This window comes from Oenanthe melanoleuca, chromosome 28 (genome assembly GCF_029582105.1).
Source record: "Oenanthe melanoleuca isolate GR-GAL-2019-014 chromosome 28, OMel1.0, whole genome shotgun sequence".
In the NCBI taxonomy this organism is placed as follows: domain Eukaryota; kingdom Metazoa; phylum Chordata; class Aves; order Passeriformes; family Muscicapidae; genus Oenanthe; species Oenanthe melanoleuca.
In genome coordinates this window covers 247522-275453 of record NC_079361.1, presented here as the reverse complement: position 1 = coordinate 275453, position 27932 = coordinate 247522, and the positions used below count along the sequence as shown (strand labels likewise).

General features: G+C 45.2%; 2 protein-coding genes across 2 annotated transcripts; one reads left to right on the top strand and one right to left on the bottom strand.

Annotated features, from left to right (window-relative positions):
* Window positions 1-6207: 6207 nt before the first annotated feature.
* On the top strand, window positions 6208-7958 carry RPL36 (ribosomal protein L36). Its single transcript, XM_056512703.1, has 3 exons — window positions 6208-6429; window positions 7124-7258; window positions 7823-7958. Exons 1-3 carry the CDS (start codon window positions 6337-6339, stop codon window positions 7910-7912), a joined length of 318 nt encoding a protein of 105 aa, XP_056368678.1. The 5' UTR covers window positions 6208-6336; the 3' UTR covers window positions 7913-7958.
* A 750-nt stretch (window positions 7959-8708) lies between these two features.
* On the bottom strand, window positions 8709-27930 carry LONP1 (lon peptidase 1, mitochondrial). Its single transcript, XM_056512682.1, has 18 exons — window positions 27523-27930; window positions 25434-25522; window positions 24910-25029; window positions 23940-24168; window positions 23368-23429; window positions 22681-22810; window positions 22182-22265; window positions 20211-20431; window positions 18514-18652; window positions 17590-17768; window positions 15805-15892; window positions 14301-14423; window positions 13454-13570; window positions 13026-13166; window positions 12776-12941; window positions 11788-11996; window positions 10364-10528; window positions 8709-9050 (listed from the first exon to the last, which is right to left on the bottom strand). The coding sequence occupies exons 1-18, from the start codon at window positions 27901-27903 to the stop codon at window positions 8886-8888; spliced, it is 2808 nt and encodes a 935-aa protein (XP_056368657.1). The 5' UTR covers window positions 27904-27930; the 3' UTR covers window positions 8709-8885.
* Between the last annotated feature and the right edge of the window lie 2 nt (window positions 27931-27932).

Genomic DNA, 27932 nt, shown 5'->3' with positions numbered 1-27932 from the left:
CTGAGATCGCTGCAGCAGGTCCCCGTGCTGCAGCCATCATCATGTGGGAGACAGATAGCATCCAAAGGCAGCAGGAGCATTCCAGTGGGAGTGTGGAGACCAACAGGCATTCCCAGTTAGGGAAAATGAGAGGCCTCCCTCAGCTGCCTTCTCTTAATAGCAGAAGCAAGCCCCTGTTCTATTCCCTGGGTGAATCCTGTTCCCTTCTCCCTGTCCCTCAGTCTCTGGTCACTCCCACTCTGCTTCCCTGTTGGCCCTTTGCCCTAAACCCACCCTTGTGCCACCCCCATGTTCCCTGGTATTTGGTCCCTGATGCTCTCCCAGCCCTGCTCATCCCATGTATTTAACCTAGACCCTTAAAAAGTACCTGGCCTTTGTTCCCTGAACCATGGATGAGGCACCCTCGTGGCTGAAATAAAAATCTCTGTGAAACCCCTGCAAAGGCCCTTCCTGCTCCTTTACTTGCTTTCACCCCAAACAACACCAGATGCAACAGGAGAGGGCTGTTTTTATTAAAAGAGGTAGCAGTGAAGACTCTGTGGTGACCTTTACTTCCCCACCAAGGTGTCACAGTTTTGGAGACAGGTACATGACTAAACACAGCGAGTTCATGTGACAACAGCCAAAGTTTATTAATGGATGCCCCCTTTTATGGGGGAATTCAAATTTCCCACCTTTACACACCTGATTGGTTGGGGTCTTATCACCACCCAGCTCACTGACCAATTAGATATCTGCATTCATGATTGAATGGGATTGGCTGGGGGCCCCTGTTTGAGTTTGAATCCATCCTATCATTATCTTACCCGCGGACTTGTTTACTTCAATTCTCTAATGAGCTAGGCTGGTCAAGTTGAGGTCTTATGGCCATTTTTATCTGTGCAGCTTACAGACCAGCTGTAGCTGTCACACCAAGGAGTTTAAGCAAAGAAGCCTCAATTTGACTCTGATTGCTCCCTGGTTCTATTACACTCCACCTCCATCTCTGTCATCTTACCAACAGAGGCTGAACATACCCTTGTCCAGCTCTCTCCTGCCCAAAACAGGACAACAAAAGAGCACAGTGGAGCATTGGTGGCAACTACCATCAAGTGCCCAAGCAGGGCCAACACTGTGTGCCCACAAGAGAGGCCTTACTCATCATCATCACAAGTTTTGTGTCTCACAGCCACCTCTTAGCTGGTAAAGAGAGGTGTTATCATTTCTCTTGTCCCCACATCCTCTTTTCAGAGCTGTGTTCTGTTGTGCATGGGAGTAATTCCATCTCTGACTGAGAGTGCCTCAGTTGCAGAAATGCTGTGTATGATGAACCCTATGCAGAGATTTCTGCTGAATGCTGTTGTGAGTAATTATTTCCTGGATGCCAGAGAGGCTTCACCACTTGGGGAAACACCAAATGCATGGTCATATGAAGCACAGGGCAGAACCACACAGCTCTGAGCCTTGCAGAAGTGAGTAGGGCTTTCAGCTGTTTGAGGTCCAGAGCCCTGAAGTGAGCCAGCCAGGATGCACTGGGAAAGGGGCACTTCCAGAAGTGTTTTGGTTTGAAAAACAAGAAGAAACCAGACATTGAGAGCAACACACTTTCAGCACAAAGGGAAAGCCTCTGCCTCTCTATGGGAATGGTGCTGAAGTTTTTTCACATTAGTTGCTATGCATATTTTGTTAATTAACATAAGACAGTAGCCTCTGAAATTAAGGTAGCTTGGATTTAGGCATGAGGCTGAGCCTGTCTCCTGCCTGCCTTCCCTATGACCAGCTTTTACCAGCCTCCTTGGGGCTGTTGGCTTACAGGGCGACCCATGCTGCCTCCTGGAAGACATCTAGCAGAAAACTAAGTCTTGATCTTGGCAAATGCAAATACCTGCATCTTGCAAGGCCTTGGCCAAGAAGGGGTAAGACAGGAGGGCAGAGCACTGCTGAGTAGTATCAGGCTATTACCTTGCCTGTCCTCCTCCCTTCTGGGGAGATGATTCAGTTAGTACTTGGAATTGATGAGTAAAGGCCGTCCCCCACTGTGCCAGCTATGGGAGCACATCCTGTGAGAGCATCTTTCATCCAATGTTACACAACAATTTGTTGGTGGGTACAGGCTTCACAGTGACCCTCTGGGAATTCTGGCTCCCCTAGCAGGAGGGAAGGAGAGCTCTGCCTTTCCATAGCTGTAGGTGGTAGATCTTGGAAGGTGTGTGTGGCTTTTTAGCCATGGTGTCATGAAGGGAGCTGGCTGAAAGATGAATGCAGTTAAATGGACAGGTGGAAATCAGTTTGTATCTGGTGTTTTTGCCTCCTTTAAGAATCCATACCTCTGCAGTGAGCAGGATGAGCTTCAGGTTCAGAAGAGAGTGGGGTCCCAGACACCACCATTCAACTGTGCATTCTGTGCCTCTGACAGGCAGGCCATAGGTTGTGCTGATTCTGTAGTTGGAAAAGAGGTCTAAAATAAATTTAATCTGTCCTGAGACAGAGAAAGGATCTGTCTTGGTTTGAGAGACAGGTGTCTGCCAAGGCAGGCAGGAACCTCCCGTGGAATGGAAAATGTGATCACCTTCCCTTCAAATTATTTTAACTTTGAATTTACGGGGCTTTCAGACAAATATATGAGAAAAGAAATAACAGTGCTTTACCAGTATATATACATGTGTATAACAAGGCAAGCAATCAACAGTGGCAGCAACGACAGAACCACAGACCCAGTGACAGCCAGAACCACAGGCCCAGTCAGTCTCTTCTCTCGGCTCCAGGCACTCTCCCCGTGGCTGCAGTTCCGGGCACAGCCGGCAGGGGCGCTGCTGGCTCCCGGCCGGGCAGGGCGGGTGAGGTGCTTCCCCCATGGCTGCAGGGGGCGCTGTGGTGTGAGCGGAGCCGCCTCTCCACACGGCAATGGCGGCTGAGAGACAGAGAGAGAGAGACAGAGAGAGAGAGAGACAGAGAGAGAGAGAGACAGAGAGAGAGAGACAGAGAGTGAGAGAGACAGAGAGAGACAGAGAGAGAGACAGAGAGAGAGACAGACAGACGCAGAGAAAGACAGACACGAGAGAGAGAGAGACAGAGACAGAGACAGAGACAGAGACAGAGACAGAGACAGAGACAGAGACAGAGACAGAGAGACACAGAGAGACACAGAGAGACAGACAGACAGAGAGACAGAGAGACAGAGACTTCCTTTGCAAGCCCTCAGCAGGCAGCCGATCCTGGCCCCCGCAGCAGAGGACAGCAAAAGAAGCTGCAGCAGGAATCTCTCAGTAGCCAGCTCGGAAGGCAGGGATGTGCAGCATCTGGAGTAGCAAACGAAATGTCAGAGAAACTCCGCAGCTGTAGCAGGAGCCCAGGGCTGTCCCGGCCCGCAGGGTGCTGGGGCACAGTGCAGTGAAAAACCCGCAGCAGTGGCAGAGGAGCGGCAGGGCTGGGCAGTGGCAGCCGGGCTCCGAGCACCATGGGGAGAGGATCTCTCAGAGAGGGAGAGGGCTCAGGGATCCTGGGGTTTCCCCTGAGGCACCCGAGTAGATGGTGAGGGTCCTTTCCAATGAGGTGGAGTGTTAATAAGGTCCCAATGCAACTGATAGGAGCAAAAGCCTCACTTATTGTAGGAGAAAACAGTAACGAGCTAGACTTCGAAGTGGCAACAATAGGAGCAGCTCAACTGTTTGCTCCAATCCTGAGAGAAAGAGACAGAGACAGAAGAGCTGAGCTGAGCCCAGGCCCTTACCACCCAGCCAAAATCCCATCCCCTCTGCCCTTCCAAAAGAAAGCCCCCTCAGCTACGAGTGCAGCTGCGCCCTTCCTCCCACCTTGGCCACTTGTTTTGTCTCTTAAGAACCAGTAGTTACTGTCTCCTAGCAATAGATGGGAGAAAAAGATAAAAAGAAGAACAATCCTAATCTTCAACAGGCTTTCTCTTTATAAACCTGGAGCAGACTGTGGAGGGTAAGGTGTTGCACTTTTCCTTCTTTCCTTGATCTTCAGGGTGGTCAAGAGGAACTCTGGCTTTTCCAGTTCTCTTCCTGATGTCCATGCATTGCCTATGTATGTCTCTTGGGTAGTTTTGATGCTGTTTACAACCCCCATATTCTTAATTTTTGTATTTAAACATGACCCAGAAGTTTCCACTCAGTCAGTCTGGCCTTCTGTTGTACTTGCTCAACATTGGGATGGATCACTCTTATACTTGTTCTCTGTTAGCAATCAGAAATTCAGGTGGCTGTTTTGCATCTACCTCAGCTCACTTCTACTTCTCCTCCAGGCTTAAAAAGGCTTATTCCTTCCACTGCTGCTCGTGCTCCAGGCCTCAGACATCTTAATGGTTTTCCTCTGAACTTACTCCAGTGTATCAAAGTTTTTCTTACATTGCAAGGCATGAACACAGCACCACTGGTGTGATCTAATGAGTGCCAGGTAAAGGGAGCAATCCCTTCCTGGTCCCTGCCAGGTGCATCTGTCCATGCAACCCAGGACATCCCTGCAGCAGTCAGGGCACACTGCAATGTTCTATGGTCCACTGAGCCCTCCACGTTCTCAGCAGAGCCAGTCCATTCCAGCTTTGGATTCAGCTCCAATCCCAAGGCTTTCTCTACATTACCTACATTTTTTCTGCCTCCCTCTCCTCGAGCTCACCTGATGGATAACACCTTGTAACACCTCTAGGAAAGTAATAAGGCAAAGAGTGAAGAGATGTAATGCAGAATCCAAAGATTCAGCAGAGATGCAAACCATTTGCAAATGCTGGGAATGTGGAAGAAGGAATTTAGCAATTTTGGAATGGGGCAAACACTTCTGGAAACTGAAAACCTGGATTTTTTATTACGGAATTGTGCAGGCAATGATAGGAGGCAAGAATCCCTGTCTTGGGGAAAAAGGCAGGGTTTGAGGGGTGTCCAGTGCAGCATAGAAAGGTCAAATTATGAGAAACCCATGGGGAATTTGGAAACTGTAGATCATATGTTTCTGTGTGAATGGAAAAGATGTCCTGAGGGGAAGGTAGCAATAGGCAGTGTGAGAAGGAAGAGCCCCATGCAGATACTGCTGCTGGGTTGGTGCTCACAGACCAGACAGAGGGAAGCAGCAGGTGCCACCTCCTCCTCTTAGGGCCACTTGTACCTGATGAAGTCACAGAGCCAGAGCAGGTAAGGGCCCTTCTTCGGCACACCCAGAGGTGAGTGAGCAGCTGCCCTAAGGCAGCTCCACACACATCGGCAGTGGCAGGAAAGGCAACAGGAGACGTGACGCCTCCTCCAGCCCGGGGCTGCGGCAGCTCCTCCTGTGAGGGATCCAGAGCTTGTTGGGATGGGGAGACCTTTAGCTAGCTGTTCCATGTCATAGTTCTCAGTAGCAAAGATGGTATCAAAGTCGTATTGATTTTAGAGGTGCAGATTGACAACAAAATTGGTATTCGTGATTTTTGTTGACTTTCAGAAACATTAGGAAATATTTCAGAAAGGCAGCTCTTTCTGCCGGTGTAGGACAGTCATTCCCACCCTGCGGACTCCTGTTCATACTCTGCCCTCCTGTGGAGAAAGGCATCGGAGTCAGACCTGTCCCACCGTCGAAGCCACCAACAATCCTCACTGCTGGAATCTGTGCCATGCGGGGGTGACAGAGTCCAGCAGCTCCGAGGGGGGTCAGCTGGCACCGCTGCCCTGGGATGATAAGGAACCAGCTGTGCAAAGACAAGTTCTACAGCAGGGTGCACAATTCTGTAATTTGTTTCAAAATCCAAGATTTTCAATTTCAAGTCAGGATTTTCTATTTCAACAAATTAAACAGAATTGTTTTTGAAAGCAAAAGACAGTCGAGTTGCATATGTTCACCTCAGCTCTCTTTCAGAGGCAAGAAGATCTAGTACCTTTTATTCCAACAAAATCGTTTAATCTGTTCCTCAGGTTTGTTTGCCAAACGTTATCAGATCCTGGTCAAGCGATACCAAAGTTATAATTTATGGGGAAAAAGTCTGTAAGTGCGAGGCTGCGCGGCCCCGTGGGGCGGGCACTCCGAGCACCCCGGCCGCAGCTGAGGGGATCCAGCAGTTCTGCCGGACGCCCCGCTGCGGGGTGATCCCGCGTCGTCCCGATTGTCCCCTCACACCCACACGGCCCCACCGCGGGGCGAATCCCCCAGCCCCTCATAGCACCGCCCGTGCCCCTACGGCCGCCGTCTCTCCCGTCCTTTCCCTCGCGCGCCCTCGGCCCCGCCTGCCGCCGGAAGCGGCCTCCTCCCGGTATCCCGCGCGCGCTCGTTCCTTCCGGTGCGGCGCCAGCAGTGTGGCGCCATCGTTGGGGCGTAGGTGCGGCCGCGCGGGTCTTTGTCCATCCGCGTCCATCGGGCCCGGACGCCGTAGCCATGGCCATCCGCTACCCTATGGCCGTCGGCCTTAACAAGGGCTACAAGGTGACCAAGAACGTGTCCAAGCCCCGACAGTGTCGCCGCCGCGGGGTGAGTATGAGTGTGCTGGCGCGCGGTGCCCGCTGCCCCCGGTGCGCAGTGCAGTTGTGCTCGTGTGTCCGGCGCGGAGCCGCCCATCGCCTGCGGCCCCGTCCCGCGGGGCTGCGGCTTGGCGCTTTCGCTGTGAGGGGACGGGAGCGCTCAGAACCCGCGCGCTGCCGTGACTGCAGGGCGGGCCGGTGTGCTCAGCCGGGCATGGCAGCGGATGAGTGAGAGCTGTGTGCCTTCTAGAGTCTCTGCTATTCTGCCTCTCTTGGTAACAGGCAATCCTCCCAAAACTGCCCGGAATTTCCTTACTAGGAGCTATCCAGGTCCGATAGATGCATGTTACAGGACATGAATGCAATCTGGGCCTATTACTCACTCTTATTAAATGCTCTCTGTAGCTGTGGTGTGCAACGTGTGTTACTGTGCAAACTCTTGGTAGCTCACGGTCCTGCTTTTCCAAAAAGGCCGGTCCATGCTAGTGTGTGACACATCCGGGCCCGAGCCTGAAGACAGACTGGCACACCTGGCCAAGGTCTCATGCTCCGCAGGATCTGCCAGGGATCAAGTTTTCTTGGGACACGCCAGCAGCATGGGCTGGTTTTGAGACCTAGCTGAGAGTATGCCACAGCCCCTTGCAGTCCCCGCAGCAATCTGCATGTCGTGCCTTGTAACCCGCCTTCTCCTTCCTTCCCCACAGCGCCTGACCAAACACACCAAGTTTGTGCGAGACATGATCAGGGAAGTCTGTGGCTTTGCACCCTATGAGCGACGTGCAATGGAGTTGCTGAAAGTGTCCAAGGACAAACGTGCTTTGAAGTTCATCAAGAAACGGGTGAGCCAATCAACTAACAATGATGGCAGAAACTATTATGTCAGTTTTCTTTTTTCTGCCTTCCCCTAGGAATATTTGGCTTTTAAATTAATTATCTTTATTTTTTTTATTTGTTTTGGTAGTTACTGGTGTAATATGATGAAGAGAATGTTCTTTGGGGTGGGTGGTAGAGGAGGAGACGGATACAAAGGTACTTTGCCAGAAAGGCCCCAAGCTCAAGGATTTAGCCTTGTCGTGCTGTTTTTCCATGTTTTGCGTGTGTGGTGTAGGGAAGATGAGAGCAACAATGATGGAGGTTGGGTGCGATAAGCAAGAGACTTCAAATGAGGTTCCTTGAGTTGTAATGGTTATGAGAGCTGAAAGCAGCCCCTTTGGTGTCTCAAATAACTCTGCTGAGGTACTACTGAGACATGATGGCAAACTCCTGGCTGGAGGTTGAGTCCATCTCTCCAGGACTTTACCCTGCTGCCTGGTTTTGAGGTGTGACAGAAGCGATGCCTGCAGCAGTGTCAGTCTGTCCAGTCTGCGCTGGTAAAGACTGACAGCTGTGCTCTCTCCCCACAGGTTGGCACTCACATTCGGGCCAAGAGGAAGCGGGAGGAACTCAGTAACGTCTTGGCAGCCATGAGGAAAGCTGCTGCAAAGAAGGATTGAGTTCCAGAGGCTGCAACACAATAAAGTCCTTTCTGCCAAAACCAGAGTCGTGAGTGTTCTTGGTACATCTACTTCAGTGTGTGCTGCTGCTAGATGCTGAAAAGGTCTTGAACTTCAGCTATCAAAAATTTGGGTCAGTGGTTTATTATACCTGCAGCTGGAGATGCTGATACTGGTGTTGCTGTGACTTGCTCTAGAGACAAATCCTCTATGACTGTGTGCAGCCTCAGGACATGGAAATCTATGAAATAATGCCTTTCACCTCCTAGTCTGTCTTTAGACCTAGATGATGGTAGGAGGGAAGTCAGGTGGGCAAAAACGGCTGTTGAAAATAGTAACTACTTTGCACTTCTTCCCCAGGGCACATCAGCCCATTCCTCATGCAGCTCAGCGTGCTCCTGTGTCTCCTTTTGTACCCTCTATTCTGGCCTGTTTTCTGCAGCGTTAGCAAGTCATGAAAGACACCTGGAGTCAACAAGAGCTCCCTGGACTTCGGTAGCTGGATTCTTTATTCTCCCCTAAGGGCTCCCTTGCTGTGAGATGAGAAGAGCTGTTCTTGGCTGAGAAAATACTTTTCAACTAGACTTTATGCTATTACTCTTCCCCTCTTTAAATTCCTTTTTCTTAGTGTTGATTTGGTATACTGTTCAGTCCTTTTCTACAAGCCATAGAGAAATTTACAGTGAAATAGCTGAAACATCTTCAGTGAGAAGAGACCAGACTAGTCCTACTGCTCATGGCTGATAACATGACTATTTCTTTGGCAAAATGGGAAATCATTTATTGTAGATCATAATCCAGTATTAAAGACTGAGAAATACTTTATTCTAACAGAGCCATAATTCATTTTGGCAGCTGCGCAGCAGCAATAGCTTCGTGTCCCATGTCAGGATTGTCCCCAGTTACCCATCTCTAGGCAGGGGCTGAGTGCTTAGGGACAGAACTCCTTCCACCCATCAGGGATGACAGTGTGTCATCCTCCAGTGAGATCCAGCTGTGGAAATGCTATGTCAAATACCTCTTTATAGTGCTCCACAAAATGTACTTCCAGTCCTTCTGTAATAAATCCAGCAAGGTCATAATAATCCTTTTTGTTCTCTGAAGGCAGAATGATGCAGGTAACACCTGCCCTTTTTGCCTGTGGGGAGAAAAAGTTGGGCTGTCAAGTCCTAGGAATCGTTCCATGTACGAGACACACCCTTCCCCATTTCTGAAAGCAAAAGCAGTTATTTTGGAGCATGATCCAGCATTACTCTCTTACTTGGAGAGCACCCAGGGCATCCCTGACAGCTATCACCAGGGTGAAGCATATTCTAGATCCCCTCTCAAGCCCTGAAACATACTCTCCAGTGCCATCTCAGCTGCAGGGACAGATAGGGGGGAGGCATTTTAGCTAGTCTATATCAGCAGCTTGGGGGATTGTTTAGAACATTCATACTATTTACAGAGTTTTAAGTATCTGTTCCAGCTCGGGTGAAGATAAAGCCTAGGATGAAAGCAAGAGTTAGAAACAGCTTGTCAGACCAACCTACCTCATCAATACCCTTAGTATAATTATACAGAACATTTTAGTAGGGACACCTTCCCTGGAAGGAGCACGGGAAGCAGAGCTGCCCCTCCCAGCACAGGTACCATCACTTTAGTGTTAAAGCCTGTGGCCACTCACACTCCTGCCAGTGCAGCCAGTCAGTGCCATAGCACAGGTTAGTCCTGTACTGTCACAAACAACTAATCATTTTTAAGTCATACAAGGAAAAAAAATGACACTGCACAAGGCTGTAGCCCAGAATATATCTGGGGACAGAACACTCATGTGAAGCCCCAGCTCAACAGAGAAAGACCTAATAACATTCTTGACAGAAAAATGTGTGTGGTGCAAGGCCAGAATTGTGCAGGTGAAAAGTAGGGAGAGAGACTGAACGCTTGGAAAGGAATTCTGAAAACTGCAAAGCCAAAAATACAAGACACTAAGTTCCTTTTATCTAAAACAGACACCTGTATAAAATGTCAGACAAATTCACACTGGAATTAGGGAACAGAGCCTTGATTTTAAGAATGTACCTTAGAGATTATGTCAAATCTCCACTGGATGCCCTCCTGAAACACGCAGTTCAACACAGCACAGGTGATTGAACTGTGGTAATCTGACAGAGCAGACAGCTCTGACAGCCAGTTAAAGCTGTCAGTCACCTTCAATTCTGCCAGTGTAGGTTGAATGGAGCTAGGCCAACACAGATGCCCTGACAAAAAGCCTGGGGTCACATCCCTTTCCTCATAGCCAGAGACACAGCAAAGATCCCCATGTTCCCCTGCACGTTTTTCCAACCTGTGTATGGAATGAAATCTGCCTCTCCCAGTGTAAGGAGCAACCCCTCTGGCTGTCCCTGTTCCCACTGAGCCCAACCCAGGGCCCTCCTGTAGACAATGCACAGAGACGAGAAAAGCTCTTACTGCAATAGTCTTCTCCTTGATTCCACCGACAGGAAGAATTTTTCCAGTCAATGACACCTCTCCAGTCATGGCTACGTTCTGCCTCACTGGGCAATTCATGGCCAGGGACAGCAGAGCTGTTACGATGGTACATCCTGCACTTGGTCCATCCTTCGGGGTTGCTCCCTGTTTAAAAAAACAAAGCACAACCCCCCTGCTCATTCAAGAAGCAGCATAGCCAGACAATATCCTTGTCCTTGTTGTTTTAACATTGTCCACATTTCATGAAGCCTCACAAAGGTCTTCGCAGGTGTGAATGATGGAATCCTGCTATTTGAATTGGCTGATATATTAACAAGTGTGACATTCCTCACCTTGTTCATGAGGAATAATCCATGAGTCCCTAACATGGTTTCTGGCCTGATGCTACTACCATACTCACTGGGCTCAGGTCTTTGAGTAAGCAACATCAGTGGGAAAAAGAGCACAAACACTTTGAAGCTCTTTGTTAGACCTAAGTCAACCAGGGAAACAAGGAGCAGAAATCAACATCACAGGGACAAGAGTGTCAAGCATCACAAAGTAGTGGAGGACACTACCAAAAACTATTCAAGGCAGAAAAGATCAGTATATGAAGTCCCACAAAATCCAGGCCTGAATTAGTGACACTCTGGATTTATCTGAAATCAAACCTCTTTGAGGTAAGAGCAGAGGAAATCAATGTTTGAGAGGGAGTAGAGACAGAGATCATGTCTACTGTTTTCTTGTCTTTCAGGGCATGAATTCACAGACAACAATGCAGTACCTGGACACACACACAACAAGCTGCAGTGAAGACATTGCACACAGAGCACTCAGCAGTCCAGAAGTAAAGCTGAAGCACAGTAACAGCTCAGAATCTGTCTTCAGTAAAGCACCTGCTCAAAGCTTGTCACACAGCATCTGAGCCACTCTGAGCACTATGTGCATTTATTTTCAGCCTCAAATACTGGACAAATGCAATCACTGCCATTACATGGACTAGGAAGCATGGTACAGAGATCAGTAGTATTTTCAATTATGTGTAAATTACATGAAGCCTTTAAAAAGGCCTGGTTACACAGAGACCTAAGTTTTGATGTCCTTGTAACTTCATCCAAGCATTTATCCAAATCACTGTCTCTATGTCATGGTTTCCCCACCTGCATAACAGCTTAGGTTTCTTCATAAAATTATCCAAGCCCCTGTATTCTTGCCACATGCTTGCCATAGAAAGGAATGAAAACATGGCTCATAAGAACACCTTCACAAGAGCCTGAAGAAAATGTCGTCATTCCTGGGTTTGACTTCTAGAAGAGGGCATTCTGCACAACATATAGACAAACTATGTGCCTTCCAGCTTTACATTTAGGGGAGCAAACCAGCCAAGCTGCTGTGCATGCTCTGTGAACTCTGCATCAGTTTACCTCTGGCACATGCAAGTGGATATGAGAAGACATAAGAAAGTCATTGTTGGGGCTCTTCTGCATCAGAAAGGCTCTTGCAAATGTGTATGCAATTTTGGCACTCTCCTTCATTACATCACCCAGTTGCCCTGTCACTTCAAGTGACCCATCCTTGATCTCCTTGTCTTTGGGTCGCCTCAGGGATGTTTCAATAAACAGAGTAGACCCTCCTAAAAAAAGGAAAGAAAAACAACATCTGAAAAAAAGTTAAAGGAAAATTAAACCAGGTGGTTTTGGTGATGCAGAAGTTTTGTCAGGCATTTGGAACTGATGCTCTCTGATGAGACACTTGTCCTTGAGTAGAGAGCAGCTGAAACCTGTTCCCTTAATACCTTCAAAAAGGCCAGATAGAAATCTCAATTCATTGTCTCAAAGTCTCCATTCATTGCCTTTTTTGGACTGCACCTTCTAGGAACACTGATGCAACCCATATTTAATGGAAATAATCAAGTTCTTATAATGGCTTCATGCTTTTTGTTTCCTCCAGAGAGTAAGCTGAGTTCATAAGCCCCCAAGTTACTAGGGGAGAAATCCAATGAACAGTAAGCAGCCAATGGCACTCACTCAACAGAGTGCTGGAACACCTATACCCTCAACACCAGAAGCCAAGTCAATGTTGTAGATCACTGAGGAGACACAGCATTCCTCAGCTGTGCCATGTGTCATAGTGGCACCTCCTGCTGCTCATGTTCTTAATGTATATAATTTGCATGGGATATGGAGTTCAAAGAGAAAACGTGGCCCTAATCTAAGATAAGCCTGGGTAAGGGCATAAGAAAGACTCCCTCCTTCAAGGAAGTAGTATTCAGGATCTAAAGGCCAAAGGAAGTTCCTTTTACTGGTGCCTGTAGAAGGTGGTCACTGGACTCAGTTCTGTTTGACTATTACATCCAATTTTTGAAAACTACACAGAAATGTAGACATTAACCCAAAATTAATTTTGTCTCACCCATAGCTGTCCAGGCCAGACCCATCACCACTCCTGGGGGAGTGGTTTCATACATGCGATCCACAGTGAAGATGGGCTTTCCTACAAAGTCCTGCAGGTTTTCAGGTGTTACTTGGACTGTCTCTGCTTCTCCACTCACAATTTTATAGGCAGATTTCCTCAATACCTGGGTGAGATAGTAATTTATCTCTGTAGAAAAAGCTGAGAAGGCTAATGCACAGTGTCACAGTTACACATAACTTTCCCTCACCTTTTCTACTTGTTTTTGCAGATTCCTCACCCCACTCTCTCTGCAGTACTGTTTGATGAGAACAGTCAGGACATCCGATGTGATTTGAGCTTTGTTTTCATCCAAGCCACACAGAACTCGTGCTTGAGGGACCAAGTATCTCTGAAAGAAATAATCCCTCACATCCTTCTTTCAGTATTTGTGACAAAAGCCTAGTGGTTCCAATTCACTCAACTTTCTACTGTTAGCTTAATGCTGCTTTCTAGTGCTTCACAGCCTATGCAACACTGGAGTTACTTTAACTATGTGTTCAAATCAAAGGAACTCCATCCAAAATACCATGTGTTTATTTTTTTTGGACACAGTTGGATGTAAATATGTAAGCCTAAATCTGCAAAAAAAATTTACCAGGTGTAATTCACATAAAGCACAACAGTGATTTCTCTTACCTCTGCAATTGCAAGTTTCTCTTCTGCTACATATCCTGACACGTTGATCACTTCCATTCTATCCCGCAGTGGCTCTGGAATGGTTTCTGTTACATTGGCAGTACAAATAAAAAGTACCTGTAAGCATTAAAAGATCCTATTAAAAACTTTCATTAACCTGCTGCTTTACTCCAAGTATTAGTTCCTAAGTCCTGCGTTTCTCTGTCTGAAGGGCTAGAGCAAGACCACCCTCTATGTGGAATTAGTTTTTAATAAAAGTTTGGATTTTAGAACTATGTAATAGCATGTTCCCTACCCCCAAAATAAATGTTTAGAAATACACAACGCATAAGCTGGGAAATTGGAATGGTTTGATAGGGACCAGAAAATGGGAGATCCAGATCTCACTCAGAAGTTCTTCAGCTTCTAGGAAACTGGCAAGAATGACTCAATTATCTATACCTATTCCTAATATGTAAATTCTGCAATTTATGTCAGCTGCACAAAAAGTGCAACAGTGTGTAAAGATGACCAATTTCAGAAGCTTCATACCAGCATTAAGCCACCTCCCTTGACAGCAGCTCTGCAAAAACATCATATAAAGGAAAACTCTCACCTTTTCTAGCGGAGACCACACATCTGTTTGTCCCTGGCTCTACAGGGAGTTAGGGCTACAGGACATATGCTGGTAATGTTCTTTCATATACAGACACTTTAATTAAAGTCAATTCCTGTAGAGACAGCTGTGTATTATTTATGTTCCATCTGACTTTCCAACTGAATAAAATGTCATCATCTTTTCATGGACAGGAAATCTCTGCACTGATACGCATTCTGGCTCTACAACCTCTGCAGAAAAGAGAAATACCTTTGACAAATCCACAGGAACATCAAGATAATGATCCAAGAAGTTAGAGTTCTGTTCTGGATCCAATAGCTCTAGAAGGGCTGAGGATGGGTCCCCTTGATAGCCTCTTCCTATTTTATCTACCTGTGGGAAAAAAGAATTTAATACTCTAAGTTTCCTACCATAATAAATTCTAAACTAATATTTTTTTCAAGCCGCTATCTGAAAATTTTCATGAGTATTCATTAACATCCAGTACCAGTCTACCACTTTTCTGTGCACTCATCCAAGTCCCCACTACCTTCCTGTGTGAGCACTTTACACACCTGAGAAGACACAGGACTTCTAAATGTTGCAGAAAATCACTATGAAGTCTCAGGCAATGTGCATACAATGAAAAGCACTACTGCTAGTGGGCTAATACTTGTTAAGTGAGATAAGCTAGAAGCACAGACCAGAACACTTCACAGTGAGAGGACTAGAGTGCTACCTTAAATCACTTCCCTAATATGCAAGCTTAAGACACTCTCCTTTCTTTGTCCAAGGTGCAAAAAGCCTATGCACAGCCATTTAAGCAGAGCCAGCTTGGTGACCTAGGCTGTTGTCACAGTCATAAGTTGATTGAGGCTCATGGGGGACTTCTTGAGGTCATCTTGACCAACTCTGTTGCTCACATGGGGCCACTAGAGCCAGCTGCCCAGGACCATGGCCAGGGTCTTTGACTCTTCCAGCACTGTGAACTCTCCTGAGGATACAAACAGGACCACTGCTTCTTCTCCCTTAGGAGTAGTGTTGACTTGATGGTCTTAATGAAATTTGCTGCTACAGCCAAGGCAGGGCTTCTGGCCAACACCACTCAAGTACCATAACCTACAGGTTCCACTACCTTTCACATCACAATACTCATTGGTTACATCACACTGCAACAGATGACAGTTTATTGGTCCCCCATCCAATTTCCAAGAATCTGCTGTTGGTCCTTTGCAGGTATGGCACATAAGAAGGCTAGAACGATATTCAGTCTATTCTGAACACCTGCTGTATGTCCTGTCCTAATTCGCTTTTCCACAAACCATTAGGCTGGTAGTCCTGAATAATTTATTCTCAAATCAGACCACAAATTGTCTGTAAGCATTTACTCCTTAGAGTCCTGCTTTAGACTTACTGGGAGAGTGACTCTTGCTAATAATCACATAGGCAAATGTGGATTTGTGCACAATGACATGCCCACACCTATGTAGGAAACACAAGAACTATGGAAACTCTGAATATTCAGCCAGGTCCATTAGGATCCAAACAGCTGTAATTTAATCTAGAATTTTAAAGCTGGAGTCTGTTACGAGGAGAGAAAACAAAGCATCTAAGATATCAGTGTCAGCCAGAGAAGTTGAGAGCCCAACCTCATACAAACAGAAAGAATCTGGGATTTTTAGAAGAGTTCACCTGCTTCACCTTTTCTACAGGGATCACAGATTGATAAAAGTCTTTTAAGAGCAAAACCTAGACGACACACCAAATACTTCACCTCATCAATCAGTATAAGTGGATTCTCAGTCTTGGTCTTCTTCAGACATTGGATGATTTTTCCTGGCATTGCTCCAACATATGTCCTCCTGTTTTACCAGAGATCATATTTAGGGAGCCATTGCAAAGCACAGCACATATCACAGCATACACCACACAGCTGACAGAACAAGTATATCCTGCTGGGAAACAAGTCTTCTGGGAAACAAGTATTTATTTCTTCAACATCTATCAAAAGCATTCTCCATCACCATATTAAGCATCAAGACCCACCTAGTCTGTTTCTAGTAAAGAACTGACATTAATTTTGGCTAAATACTTCTGGATTACAGTTCTTATCTTTAGTTTAAACAACTTCTCAATTAGAGAAAAGCAAAGAGGTTAGGCTGAGAATAGAGTTGTTTGAATTTTCATGGGTTTTGGGTAAGAAATGTTGGAAGAAGTAACATTTCACTTCCTCACTTGATAGGGACAAAAAGACCAGTGTAAATCAAAAGATACCAAAGGAACAAACTGTTAATAGCAAAATATAATCATTCTGCTAGAGAATGTTTCTGATATCCAGAAACAAGCAGAAGCAAAGAGGGTAACAACAGAGTGAAGGCCAAGAGGCACAGAATAGAGAACACCTGAAAAATATAGAAAATATTTATCCCTGCTTCTGTGTAGGGCAGAGTCCTGCAGGTTCAATTTTCTCCATAGAATGGCTACTCTTACTGGTTTGAAAACACCACTGGTTTTATGTTCAGATGCAGACCCTCTCCTCTGCTCTGGTGAGGCCACATCTGGAGTGTTGTGTCCAGTTCTGGACTTACCAGCTCAAGAAAGACAAGGAACTGCTGGGGAATGTCCAATGGAGGGCTATGAAGATGATGAGGGGACTGGAGCATTTCTCATGGAAAAGGCTGAGGGAGCTGGGCCTGTTTAGCCTTTGGATGACTGAAAGGGGATCTTATTAATTTGTAAAAATACCTGAAAGGTGGGTGTCAAGAGCACAGGGCCAGACTCTTGCCAGTAGTACCCAGTGACAGGACACAGGGCAACGGGCACAAACTAGAACACAGGAAGTTCCACCTGAATATGAAGGGAAACTTCTATACATTGAGGGAAGGCAGAGCCCTGAAACAAGCTGCCCAGGGAGGTGGTGGGATCTATTCCTCTGGAGACATTCAAAACTTGTGTGGACACCATCCTGTGCAACCTGCTGTAGCTGAATCTGTTTTAGCAGGGGAATGGTTTAGACAATCTCCAGAGGTCACTTTCAATCCCAACCATTCTAGTATTTTGTGTATGTGGAAGGAAAATAAACCTACGGAAGGGTCAGATCTACCAATTTTTTATTTGCTTCTTGTTCTCCCCATGAATGTTCTCATTTCCAGGTTTTCCTCATGCAGCACCTCCATCCTGATTATTTGGACACCAATCACACCTGAATACACATGTGAAATGACCCTGTTCAAACTGTCAGCATTCTCTAGTTCTGGCATTTACAGACAGGCACGTATTAGCATTTGGCATCAATCCAATGGTTTTGGGTAGCTCATTCAGCTTTTCAAAGCTGAGAATACACAAGAAACAGGGAGCAACTGCACTTAAAAGCACAGATATAATTATGTTCCAAACTCCATCCTTTGCTATCTTTTTCACCTCTTTCTGTATCTCAAGTCCTGTCAGCAAGGGTTGGCAGAACAGAGATGAAAATGACATACATTGTCCAACTTCAGTTAAGTTCTTATTTACTTTAGTAAAAACTGCTGAGTAGAGAAACTTCTCAAGTTACACCGACCTGTGTCCTTTTATTTCTGCTACATCAGTCATCCCTCCAACACTGAAGCGGAAGTACTCTCTGTTTAGGGCTCTGGCAATTGAACGAGCAATACTGGTTTTGCCGACTCCAGGAGGACCATAAAAACACAAAATCTTCCCCTGGGTGGATCCTCGCAGCTGGCTGACTGCAATAAATTCCTGTAGAACAGAAAAAACACCAGCAGTGAACAGAAGGGAACCAACACCAAAACACATTTGTTACCAGGTCAAGCAGTGATTACAAAACAAGCACCATACACAAAACTGGCCCTCTAAGGACCTGGGGGAGGGCATGGGGAGAAGCTAAGTCAGAATACTGATGCATCCGTTTTCCCTCTGGTTATTTACATGCTTGGTTGTCCCTAGGTTCTATGCTCTGTATCATCTTACCAGAAGAAGCAGTCTCTCTCTCTCTACTGCCTTTGAGTAAGAATACAGAGTTCTAGTTCTTCTCCCAGCTTCTCTTGTTCTCACCTGAGTTTCAAGCTACATGTGAGTATCTCCTACTGTACCACTCCCATGTGCCAAGTTCAGCCTGTTTCATTTCACTCTTGGTGAGGAATCAAAAGATCACAGCTCAGAACTGAAGCCTCAGCTAATTACACACTTACAGTGAAGACTGTGCAAGTGGGGAAAAAATCCAGAGACTGCTTCCCTTGGACACTTACTTGTCCAGCATAAGTGCAAACCAGAATATTGTGCTTTGAAATGAGAATGCGACTTTCATTGCCACAAGTAATTAAGCACATTAACTGATCAGCAGAACATCTGGGTCTTTCATGCAGCTTTCTGTTTGATGCATGAATTAACACCAATTCAATGGAGACTGCAATCTAAAATACATCCAAAATGCCTGATGTCAAGCAGAGTGTGAAATGGGACACACTGCTTACTCCTGCCTTACCAGAATTCGCTTCTTGACGTCATCCATTCCATAGTGATCCTCCTCCAGAACCGCTTGGGCTCTGGCCAGCTCCAGGTTCTCCTCACTACACTTACCCCACGGGATAGATGTCAGCCAGTCCAAGTAGTTCCGTGTAACACTGACAAACACACAAATAAGAGCGATTCACTAGCTCATGTCTTCCTCCACCACCCTCCAAAATAACCTCATCCACAATAAGTGGGATACAAACTACTCATAGAAGTGAGGCTATGTAGAGAACATCACTATTTGGGCAGTCACTGCTAACCTTTTTCACAGTCTTCAATCCCTTGTCCCTTCCCCCACAAAACAAAAAAAAACAAAAAACAAAAAACAAACAAACAAACAAACAAACAAAAAAAAAACACAAAGCATTTTTTCACAGCTTTTGCTTTTCTGAAACAAAGAACCTCCAATATACCGTGAAAAGACTTAAATTTCTGCACACAACTTCCCTGTATAATTGTTTTGGTGTGGGACTGGCTTCTGTCTGAAAAGGAACAGGACTGCTTATATGATCTGCACCATATCAACTGCCTGGATCAGGTCATGAAATTAAAACTAGAAAAATTTTTCTGTCTCCACAGTAAGCTAAGACATGATAGAGATGAAAGATTACTGGCTCAGAAGCAAGAAAAAACATCTGGATGTACAACACCACAGACAAAGATTTAAGACTAGGATAATGATGCCAGTACGGAAGTTAACAGTAGAGATAATCAGCATAGACAAACTGAAGAGAACACACGTCTGTCAAAGCACTACTCACTGTTCTAAAACTACACACTTAGATCAGGAATTCAATTGAACAGGAAGGTCTGCACAATGCAGTAACTATCAAGCTGTGCACAATCATGGACACAGGGAAATGTGGGAATCCTGTCTGGGCCCAGGATTCACCTGATGGCAATTGCCATGCCACCAGAGCTTTGTTCTTTTTTCCTCCCAAGTACTTCCTTTGCAAACCTGCAACCACTGTTACAACCCTTAAGGAAAGGGAAAGATAGTAATGCTGCTTGTGAAGCCCAGTATGTCTTTTCTACGACTGCCAAGACTCTGCCCATCCAAAGGCATGTTTGCCCTCAAACATAGTCTTTTACTCTGTAAAGGATACTTTTAAAAGCAGAGACTCAGAACATTAAGAGAGCTGATGAGTATACCAACTGCTGTATTGTATAGCACACTCTGACTCAACAGACAAGAAATGTTCAACTCAACTTCAGTTTCTGACAATCCCTGTCACAGAACATGTATTATAAACTATTCATTCACTCCTTAGCAATTCCAACCCTGCCCAAATACTTCAGGGACCACCTCAGGTAGCTTAGCCAATGTCATGTATTAGCTTCTCTCACATCTACTGAGAACACCAAAAGAGGAGCAAAAACTGAGGGCAGAAAAAGAATCATCGCACACTTCACGAGGAATTAACTGCACATTCTATATATCTAGTATCAGACTGCAAGAGAAGACAGAAGACCTCAAATGGTCAAAAGAGGTAGACTGCGTAAGTAAACACAGGCTATTTGGAGAAAAATCCTATAATGTAATGATAAGCTACAAGGGGTGGAGGGGAGGAGAGAGAGGGGAGACAGGAAGCTAAGTGCTTCATGGAACTGCACTGATGTTTTGCTCTCCCAATGAACCCTGACAGCATGACATGGCCATGGACTCACTTGAATTCTGAGGAGTGATTATCCAACAAGCCCAACTTGTTCAACTCTTCATCAATCACATCCATGACATGCTTTGGCACTACCAGCTCCTTTAGTCGTTCACGGAATTTCTCTTCTATAGCATCCTTGTCCTCTTTTTCCAGACCTAGTTCTTTCTTGATGATCTTCAACTGCTCTTGAAGAAGATACTTGCGATGTGTTTGCTTGATCTTCTCCTCAACCTAGACAAAGCAATAAATACAGTAACTAATGTGCTCCTGGTACAGCCCATCTAACATCAAACGCTTCCAAATACTCCTCAGTTATGATGTTCCCAGCAACCAAAAATACTACTTGGAAGTCATCTGCAGTGTATTTTAGCACAAGAAGTGACTTAACAACATTCTCCAACACCCTCCATATCTTGGTGGCCTTCACTAGCCATCATTCAGTGCTTCTATGTTCTGTTTATGCTGGGGAGACCAAATGCTGGGCAGAATAAGACAGATGTGACCTCCTTACAGAGAAGGCTAACCACTACTTTCTACCTGAGGCCTAACAGGGTAACTGAAGCCCAGTATGCAGTTGGCATTCCATGCCACAAGGACAGTCTGCTAATTTACAGTGAGTTTCCTGCACATCAGAGCTTCAAAGTCCTTTTCTGTTTAGCTATTTTCTATCCTGATTATTCCAGGCCTGGTCTGGGACTATGAATTTCTCTTGGCAGAACTTAGGGAGGTCCTCACTGACTCCCCGAGGGGATACCACTAGTAGCTGGCTGAAGTTAGACTTTATCATGTTGATCACAACCTTTTCATGCCCATTAGTCTAGCCAGTTTTTTCACCAACCTCATACTCTATATTTCCAGTCTGTAACATTCCAATTTAGTCAGAATACTATTATGGTTGATGCCAACAAAGGCCATGCAAATGTCAAGGTATACAAGAGGCATTGCTAGAATCACAGAATCATTTCGGTAGGAAAAGACCTCTGTGATCATTGAGTCCGACAAGCCAAGCCCACCATTAAACCATGTTTCCTTTTTGTGTTCTAGGTCTTCTCATAAGAGAAGACAATTGGGCAGTTTGCTTTTGGAAAATCCCTTCTGGCTGTTCCAAATCATGTCCTTCTTCATTTGCCTGTACAGGACTTACTGGAGAATTTTCCCCATAATCTTCCCAGGGACTGGGGGCAGGCTGGCATGCCTACAAGTCTCCTCGATTCTCCTTCTTGGAGATGGGCATGGCATTTCCCTTTTTCTGCTCCCCAGGAACCTCCCCCATGACCACAGCGCTTCAAAGATGAGTGAAAAAATAAAACAATGACACTGATAAGCCCTCTCACCATCCTTAGATGCATATCTGGTCGCACAGACTGCATCTGTTCAATTTGCTTAAGAAATCTCCAAAAATTCCAACCCTGGTCCAAAAGCATTTTCCACTTAACATGAATTCTAAAAGCCTCAGTTACTGGGAATTAACAAATAAAATATGACTCAGTATACTCAAATATTTGTACTTCACATACTTCATGTACTTCACGTACTTCATTACCATTTAGATGCAATTACTTTATTCTGATTTAATCTTACAACAGACAGGAACTACTACAGTTCACAGGAGTTAGTAGAGGGTTGTTTGAAATAGCATTGTGCAATTTACACTAGTATATGCTATATACAGTATTAGGCTGTATATTGGTACACAGATACACAGTATTAGGCTGTATATTGGTACACAGATGCTTGGCAAACTGCAGATCTCTAGATTTATCTTGCACGAAATTACAACTTGGACACAAATTAACAGCAAATGCTATAGCCTCATGTCTTGTTACTTCTACCATGTGCATGAAAAAACACATTTCTAACAGAAGAACAGAAAACCTTACATCTAAATAATGTACCCTTTAGAGCATGTACCCACACTAAGCATCACAGTGGTGGACATGATATAAACATACACAAGGTATTTGTTACTCCAAAAACTCACCTCTCTTCCAAGACGCTGCTGAAGTTTGCTCAGCTCATACTCCTTTTTCAGAAGGGAAAGAGCTTTATAAAGCCGTTTAGGAATCTGGAAATAGCACAAAATTAGTTTTGAGACGCCACACTCTTGTAAAGAGATATATATATAAAAATATATATGTTTTTTTTTTTTTCCTCACAGTGAGAAAGGCAGAATAAAGAACTCCAACAGGTTGTCTGGGAGAGTTTTACAGCACCAGCAGATGTGGAAAGACAAACATGCAGCAACTCCACAACACCCAAAGAAAATGATCTGCCAAAGATGCAGAGCACTCTGATTTACCCACAGTAAATCAGTATTGATGATCTACTGTATCCTTCAACAGGAATATAGTCACTAATATTAACATATCATCAAAAGTAGTACTGAAGTCTCTTTTGTACCGAGGCTGGTAAAGAAACCATGACATGTAACAGATGTACTGATTCCATTCACATCGCTTGAGTTAAAAACTTCATCTTACACTGGTTTCTTCCAAGATGTCTTGAAGCTCGTGTGACTCTGCCCCTGTTAGGGCTGCACCCATGTCACTCAGATAGATAGGGTTATCTACCACACGCTGTCCAGCCTGCATCATCTGAAGTACGGACTCTCTGAAAGTAAAATGTAAAAACTCCCAAAATACTCTGTAAATTTACATTCAAAATGGAGTATCCTAATTTACTTGTTATGACAGTGTAATAAAATGAAACAAACTCAGCTTCATAGCAAACTGTTTTTGAAATCTGACTATACTCAGTAACAAACAGATAAATCACTTTGTTAGAGGAATGATCACCAATATATAAAACTAAGTATCTGAAATGCTCTCCAAACAGTTATATAGGACTTTTTGTGCCAGTATTCCAAAACTTTTATCCTGTTCGTAAGACATGGATCAGACCACTTACTGCAGTGAGTTCCACTTAGACCCAGATCACCTGCCTTAGGACTTAATCATTCTATCTTGTTTCTAAATGGCACATCAGGTTTTCAAAACCTTGATTTCACCAATGGATGGAGCTTACATCCCAAACCAAAAATCTATGTGACAATTCAGCAAATATCTCTACTTCATTACAGCAGAAAGCCAAGTGGTATAGAAAACGTCAGCACATTCCAGCCTGAGAACATGCTGCTCCCAAAGCAGGGCAGCATGGGAAAGACATACCTGTACAAGGGGTTCAAGGCAATGATGTCCCGAATTGTTTTAACAATTTCTGCAGTTAGTGCCTATAAACACAAAAAAAATTTAATCATCAAAAGAATGGAAAAGGATAGGCAAGATCTCAGTACAAGTATGACATTCCCCAGACTCCAGCTGCTCACTTCAGTGGTAGGCTGTGATGATTCTTGGTGCTGGGGCAGTTCCCCTCACAGGAAAGGTAACAAGGCCTATAGGCTGGCTTTCTGCACGCACAGAACTTGACTGGCTCTTGGCCAGAACATATGATCAGATTCAACACTCAAGCCACATTTAAGCAAACATTCTGACAGAGGTCATCACACAGATTTAAGCACAGACCAGCCTCTTCATTCAGCAACTTTTTGATGTCAACTTTATTTTGTTCTAAGGAACTGAGCTGTTAAAATGAAAATTCTTTACTCTCATATAATTTCCCTAGAAGGAACTAGTTTTTGCAGCCTGAAATTAGAGCCTGATTTTATAACTCTTCTCTTGAAGGAAGACACGTAGGTGCAATTCTACAGAACATGTCCAAGCTTGTAAACTAATTCACTTACTTTAACCTCTTCTGTAATCTGAAAATCTTCATGAACGACATTCTCTACTTCTACCATAAGAACTTCCTTCGAAGAAGCAGCTACAGGATCTAGTACCAACTCCACAGCTTGGTCCTTTGCTCCAGACTCCTCTTCAGACTCCTTCTTAGATCGCTTCTGTTTCCTTCTAATTTTTTGTTTGTTCTCGGGCTCTTCAGGCTCAACCTCTAGTTGCTTGTTTATACGAATCCTGAAAGTTAAAAGAAACCAGCAACAATCAATCTCTCCATTACATGTGATTTCAGCTCTTCAGCATGAAAAGGAGAGAGTCTGAGTTGTATTTTGAACAAGCTAAAATTTGGAAATGAGAGTACATACGTTTGTAAGACACCACGTTTCATTATTTCGGCTTTTATACAGGAGTTTCCTTTTCTAGGTGTTTTCCTTGTATTTTTCCTTCTAATGGGAATTACTGATTTGATGCTTTTAAAAATACTGTTTGTTAACTTAGCTAAAACTATCTGGCATAAATGGCTAAAACTAGATTTTCAGCAATAATCATATTTTCTTCAGTTCTTGGGCAAAATTATGTGGGCAAGACATAATTAAAGCTCTGGAGCCCCCTCCCCCTCCTTTTTTTTAAAGCAAAAATACTGGCTTGAATTAGGTCCAGATATTTTTTTTTTCACCATTACTAAACCTTGATGTAATTGTCAAAGTAATTGCTAAATGTCAGCTTAATGAATGTTTGCTTGCATCACATCATAGTTGATATGACAATGACATGCACTGTCTCTCTTGTTTTGCAGCTAACCTGTCACAGCTGTGACAGTACCTGGAATACCCTGACACTCTCAGGACATGGCATGGTAACAAAAACTTGTCATACACAAGTTGTGTAAAAAAAATGCATGTATGCAGTGAAACTGATATGGGATGTCTCTGCTTATACAGAAGTCTGGTGAGATGCAGTGAAGCACAAGTAACCAACCTTCGATGTCCCATGACTATCATACGCAACTTGTCTCCGAGATCCTGCATTTCATGAATTTGGACAAAAGTTCCCATTTGGTATATTTCATTCAGATCCTCCACCACATCAGACTCATTGCTATTGAGCAAAAAAATTGGGAGTAGATATTCAGAAACTTGAGATAGCAGGTCAGATTAAAAAAGAAAAAAAACAATCACTGGTTGCAGAACTTTAAACTGGACTTAAGGGCAAAGACACTTAATCCCCATTGCTACCACCATGTAACCCCTCTCCAAACCCAAGGATCTGCACAGCTCATTTCCTTCCCAAACAACAACACCCTTTTCTAAACCAAGACTCCAGCTTCCCACAGTGCTGGTGGTGGCAACAGTAACTTTAATAGCAGGACTATGGTCCAAGACCAGCCACAATCTCTGCAGTGCTATCCAAGGCAGGGCATTTAGGATGATAGCTTTTAGTGTAAATGCAACCTGGACACCTTATTTTTGTGTTTTTTAACAAGATGAAGAGAAATAACTTACTTGTCATCCTTTTTCAGAAAAACACCAGCATAAGGCTGGGCAAGACGAACTTTCCTCCTCAGCAGTTCAACCAGCTTCTTATTTTTCACCTAGGACAACAGGTATGTAAGAGGTGAATTTACTGTAATCCTTCCACTCCCAGAGTGTAAGGCCAGGCATGATGACACCCTATAACTAAATTATGAAGTCGGAGCTTGTACTGTTCTTGTCTTGTCTCCATGAGAAGACACTAAAATAGAAGTGGAAAAAAAACGTAGAGAAACATGAAATTAAAGTATTTTAAACAAGTCACTTCCCAGTCAAGATAAGACAAGCTCAAAGGCTGGGGGAGGAACTAGACCTGATCTGTACAAATCTTACAAGCAAGAAACCTGAGTTACTCGAAGAGTACTTTTTAAGTTCCTGTTGCTATCGCTGTTCCCTTCCCCTTCCATATGTCCTAGCTCTCTGCTCCTGACTGGGGCCTAGTTCACCCTTCCCTATCAGTTGCCTGAATTTTGCCTACAAACTCTGGTTAAAATCCTCTTCTCCAAAGCCTTCTCTGCTCAATTCCTCTCCTACATCCACAAGCCTGAGTTCCTGCTTTGAGTTTCAGACAGTATTTCTTCCTGGTTTACTTTCTTACTCCCCTCTGCTCTCTAGATGCCACACACCACTGGAACAGTTATTACAGCAGGCTGAATCCTCAGGGACTAATAAAATAACTCCTTGTGAATTCTGCTGTCGCATGACCCTGCCAACCACTGAGTGTTCTTCAAAGTGATGGACATAAGCTGCATTGCTCAGTGCTTTGCTAACAACCAGCTTGTTCTCACAGAATAGCATGAGTAATACCATTACTGCTGGCCTATTCTAATCTCAGCACACCTATTCTAATTTTGCACAATGTTTAGCTTACCAAAGTCAGACATTAACAGGAAGAAAATTAGTAATTCCATAGGCACTGTAGAGACTTGACCTTTTCAGGTAAATTGCAACACAATGAATTCACAGGATAAGAGAGAACATTTAACAATTCTGTGAGACATTGTTGACCTGTGCATAGAAATTGATGACTTTTACACGTAAGTCTTATAAGACTTAATAATATATAATCTCCTTCCCCTGACATATCTATAAAGACACTAGAAGCTGCGCATATTAGATTTCAACATGTGGAAAAATACTATATACTATATACTATATACTATATATATATACACACATATATACATACATATATAATGTAATTCTAGAAATAACATCATGCTAAATAATACTACAGGAACAAGAAAATATTACTTTATTTCATACTACATTTACTCCAAAATCAGACTGGCAATACACGAGAGAGGCACAAAAATAAGTACTTGTTCCAGAATGGGTTTCATTTCAGAAGGAAAGAGGATTTTTGACCTGTAAGCTCAAGGCACACATCAGTGATATAATTTATAGCCCTTATATTCCTTATGGGGTGCAGAGGGAAAAGATCATACTCTGAAACGCTGACTGCCATCTCCATCCCTCAGCACCCTCTCCCACTGCAGCTGTACTGCTCTACACCGAATTCCTGCTTTTTCCTCGCAGCTCTCAGCTTGCAGCCTTCACCAACACGGGTCTCGGTGCTCTGACACCAACCCATGGCGCCGAAACAAGGACACATTTGCTTAACCTTCATCGGAGAACACAAAGTAGACAGCGAACTTCGATAGAATGTGAGTGAATCGCCGACCTTCTCTGTTAGAAGCAGAGCTGCTGACGTAATAACTATGAAACTTCAACTGGCCCAAAAGAAACCGCTATCCCGACAGGACCCAGTTACAAAGCTCGAGTAAAGGCCGAGCAGCGGCTGCCCGTTGGAGGTCACGCACGCGGCTGCCTTGCCCAGCAGTTCAAGGAACCTGCCAAGGCAAAGAGAGCGGCCCGGAGATGCGGCACCGCCAGCGGCGTGGTCAGCCGGTGACCCTCACACGACCCGGGGTGACAGCAGCCAGGGACCCCCGCGACCTAGCCGAGAGCGCCTCCCGCCCGCGGCCCCGGCACCTCGCGGCAGCGGCGGCCCAGGCCGGGCCGGCAGAGCCCCGGGCCCGGGGGCTCGGTTGCAGCTCACCTCGATGATCTTGATGAAGCGCGGGAAGACGGGGTTGCGCGTCACGGCGATGAGCGGGACGTTGGGGAAATGCTCCGGAACGAGCAACGGCGTCAACGCCGTTATGACCGGTCCAGCCCCGCCGCTCTCCGCCCCGCCACCGCCGCCGCCACCTTCCTCGCCGCCACCTTCCAGTGCGTCGCCACCCGACAGACCGCCGGGGCTCCGCTGGTGCCAGCGCGGCCCGGCGCTGAAGGCGGCGCGGGGCGGCGGCGTGGAGCCCAACGGGACCGGGACAGCAGCGGCGGGGGCCCAGAGGCGGCGCCGCGTAGGCCCCAGGGCGGGCCCAGTGACCGCGGGCCGCCAGCGCCCACACAGTCGCCACCAGCGCGCGGCCGCCATGCTGCCGGCGCGCGCGCCACACTTCCGCC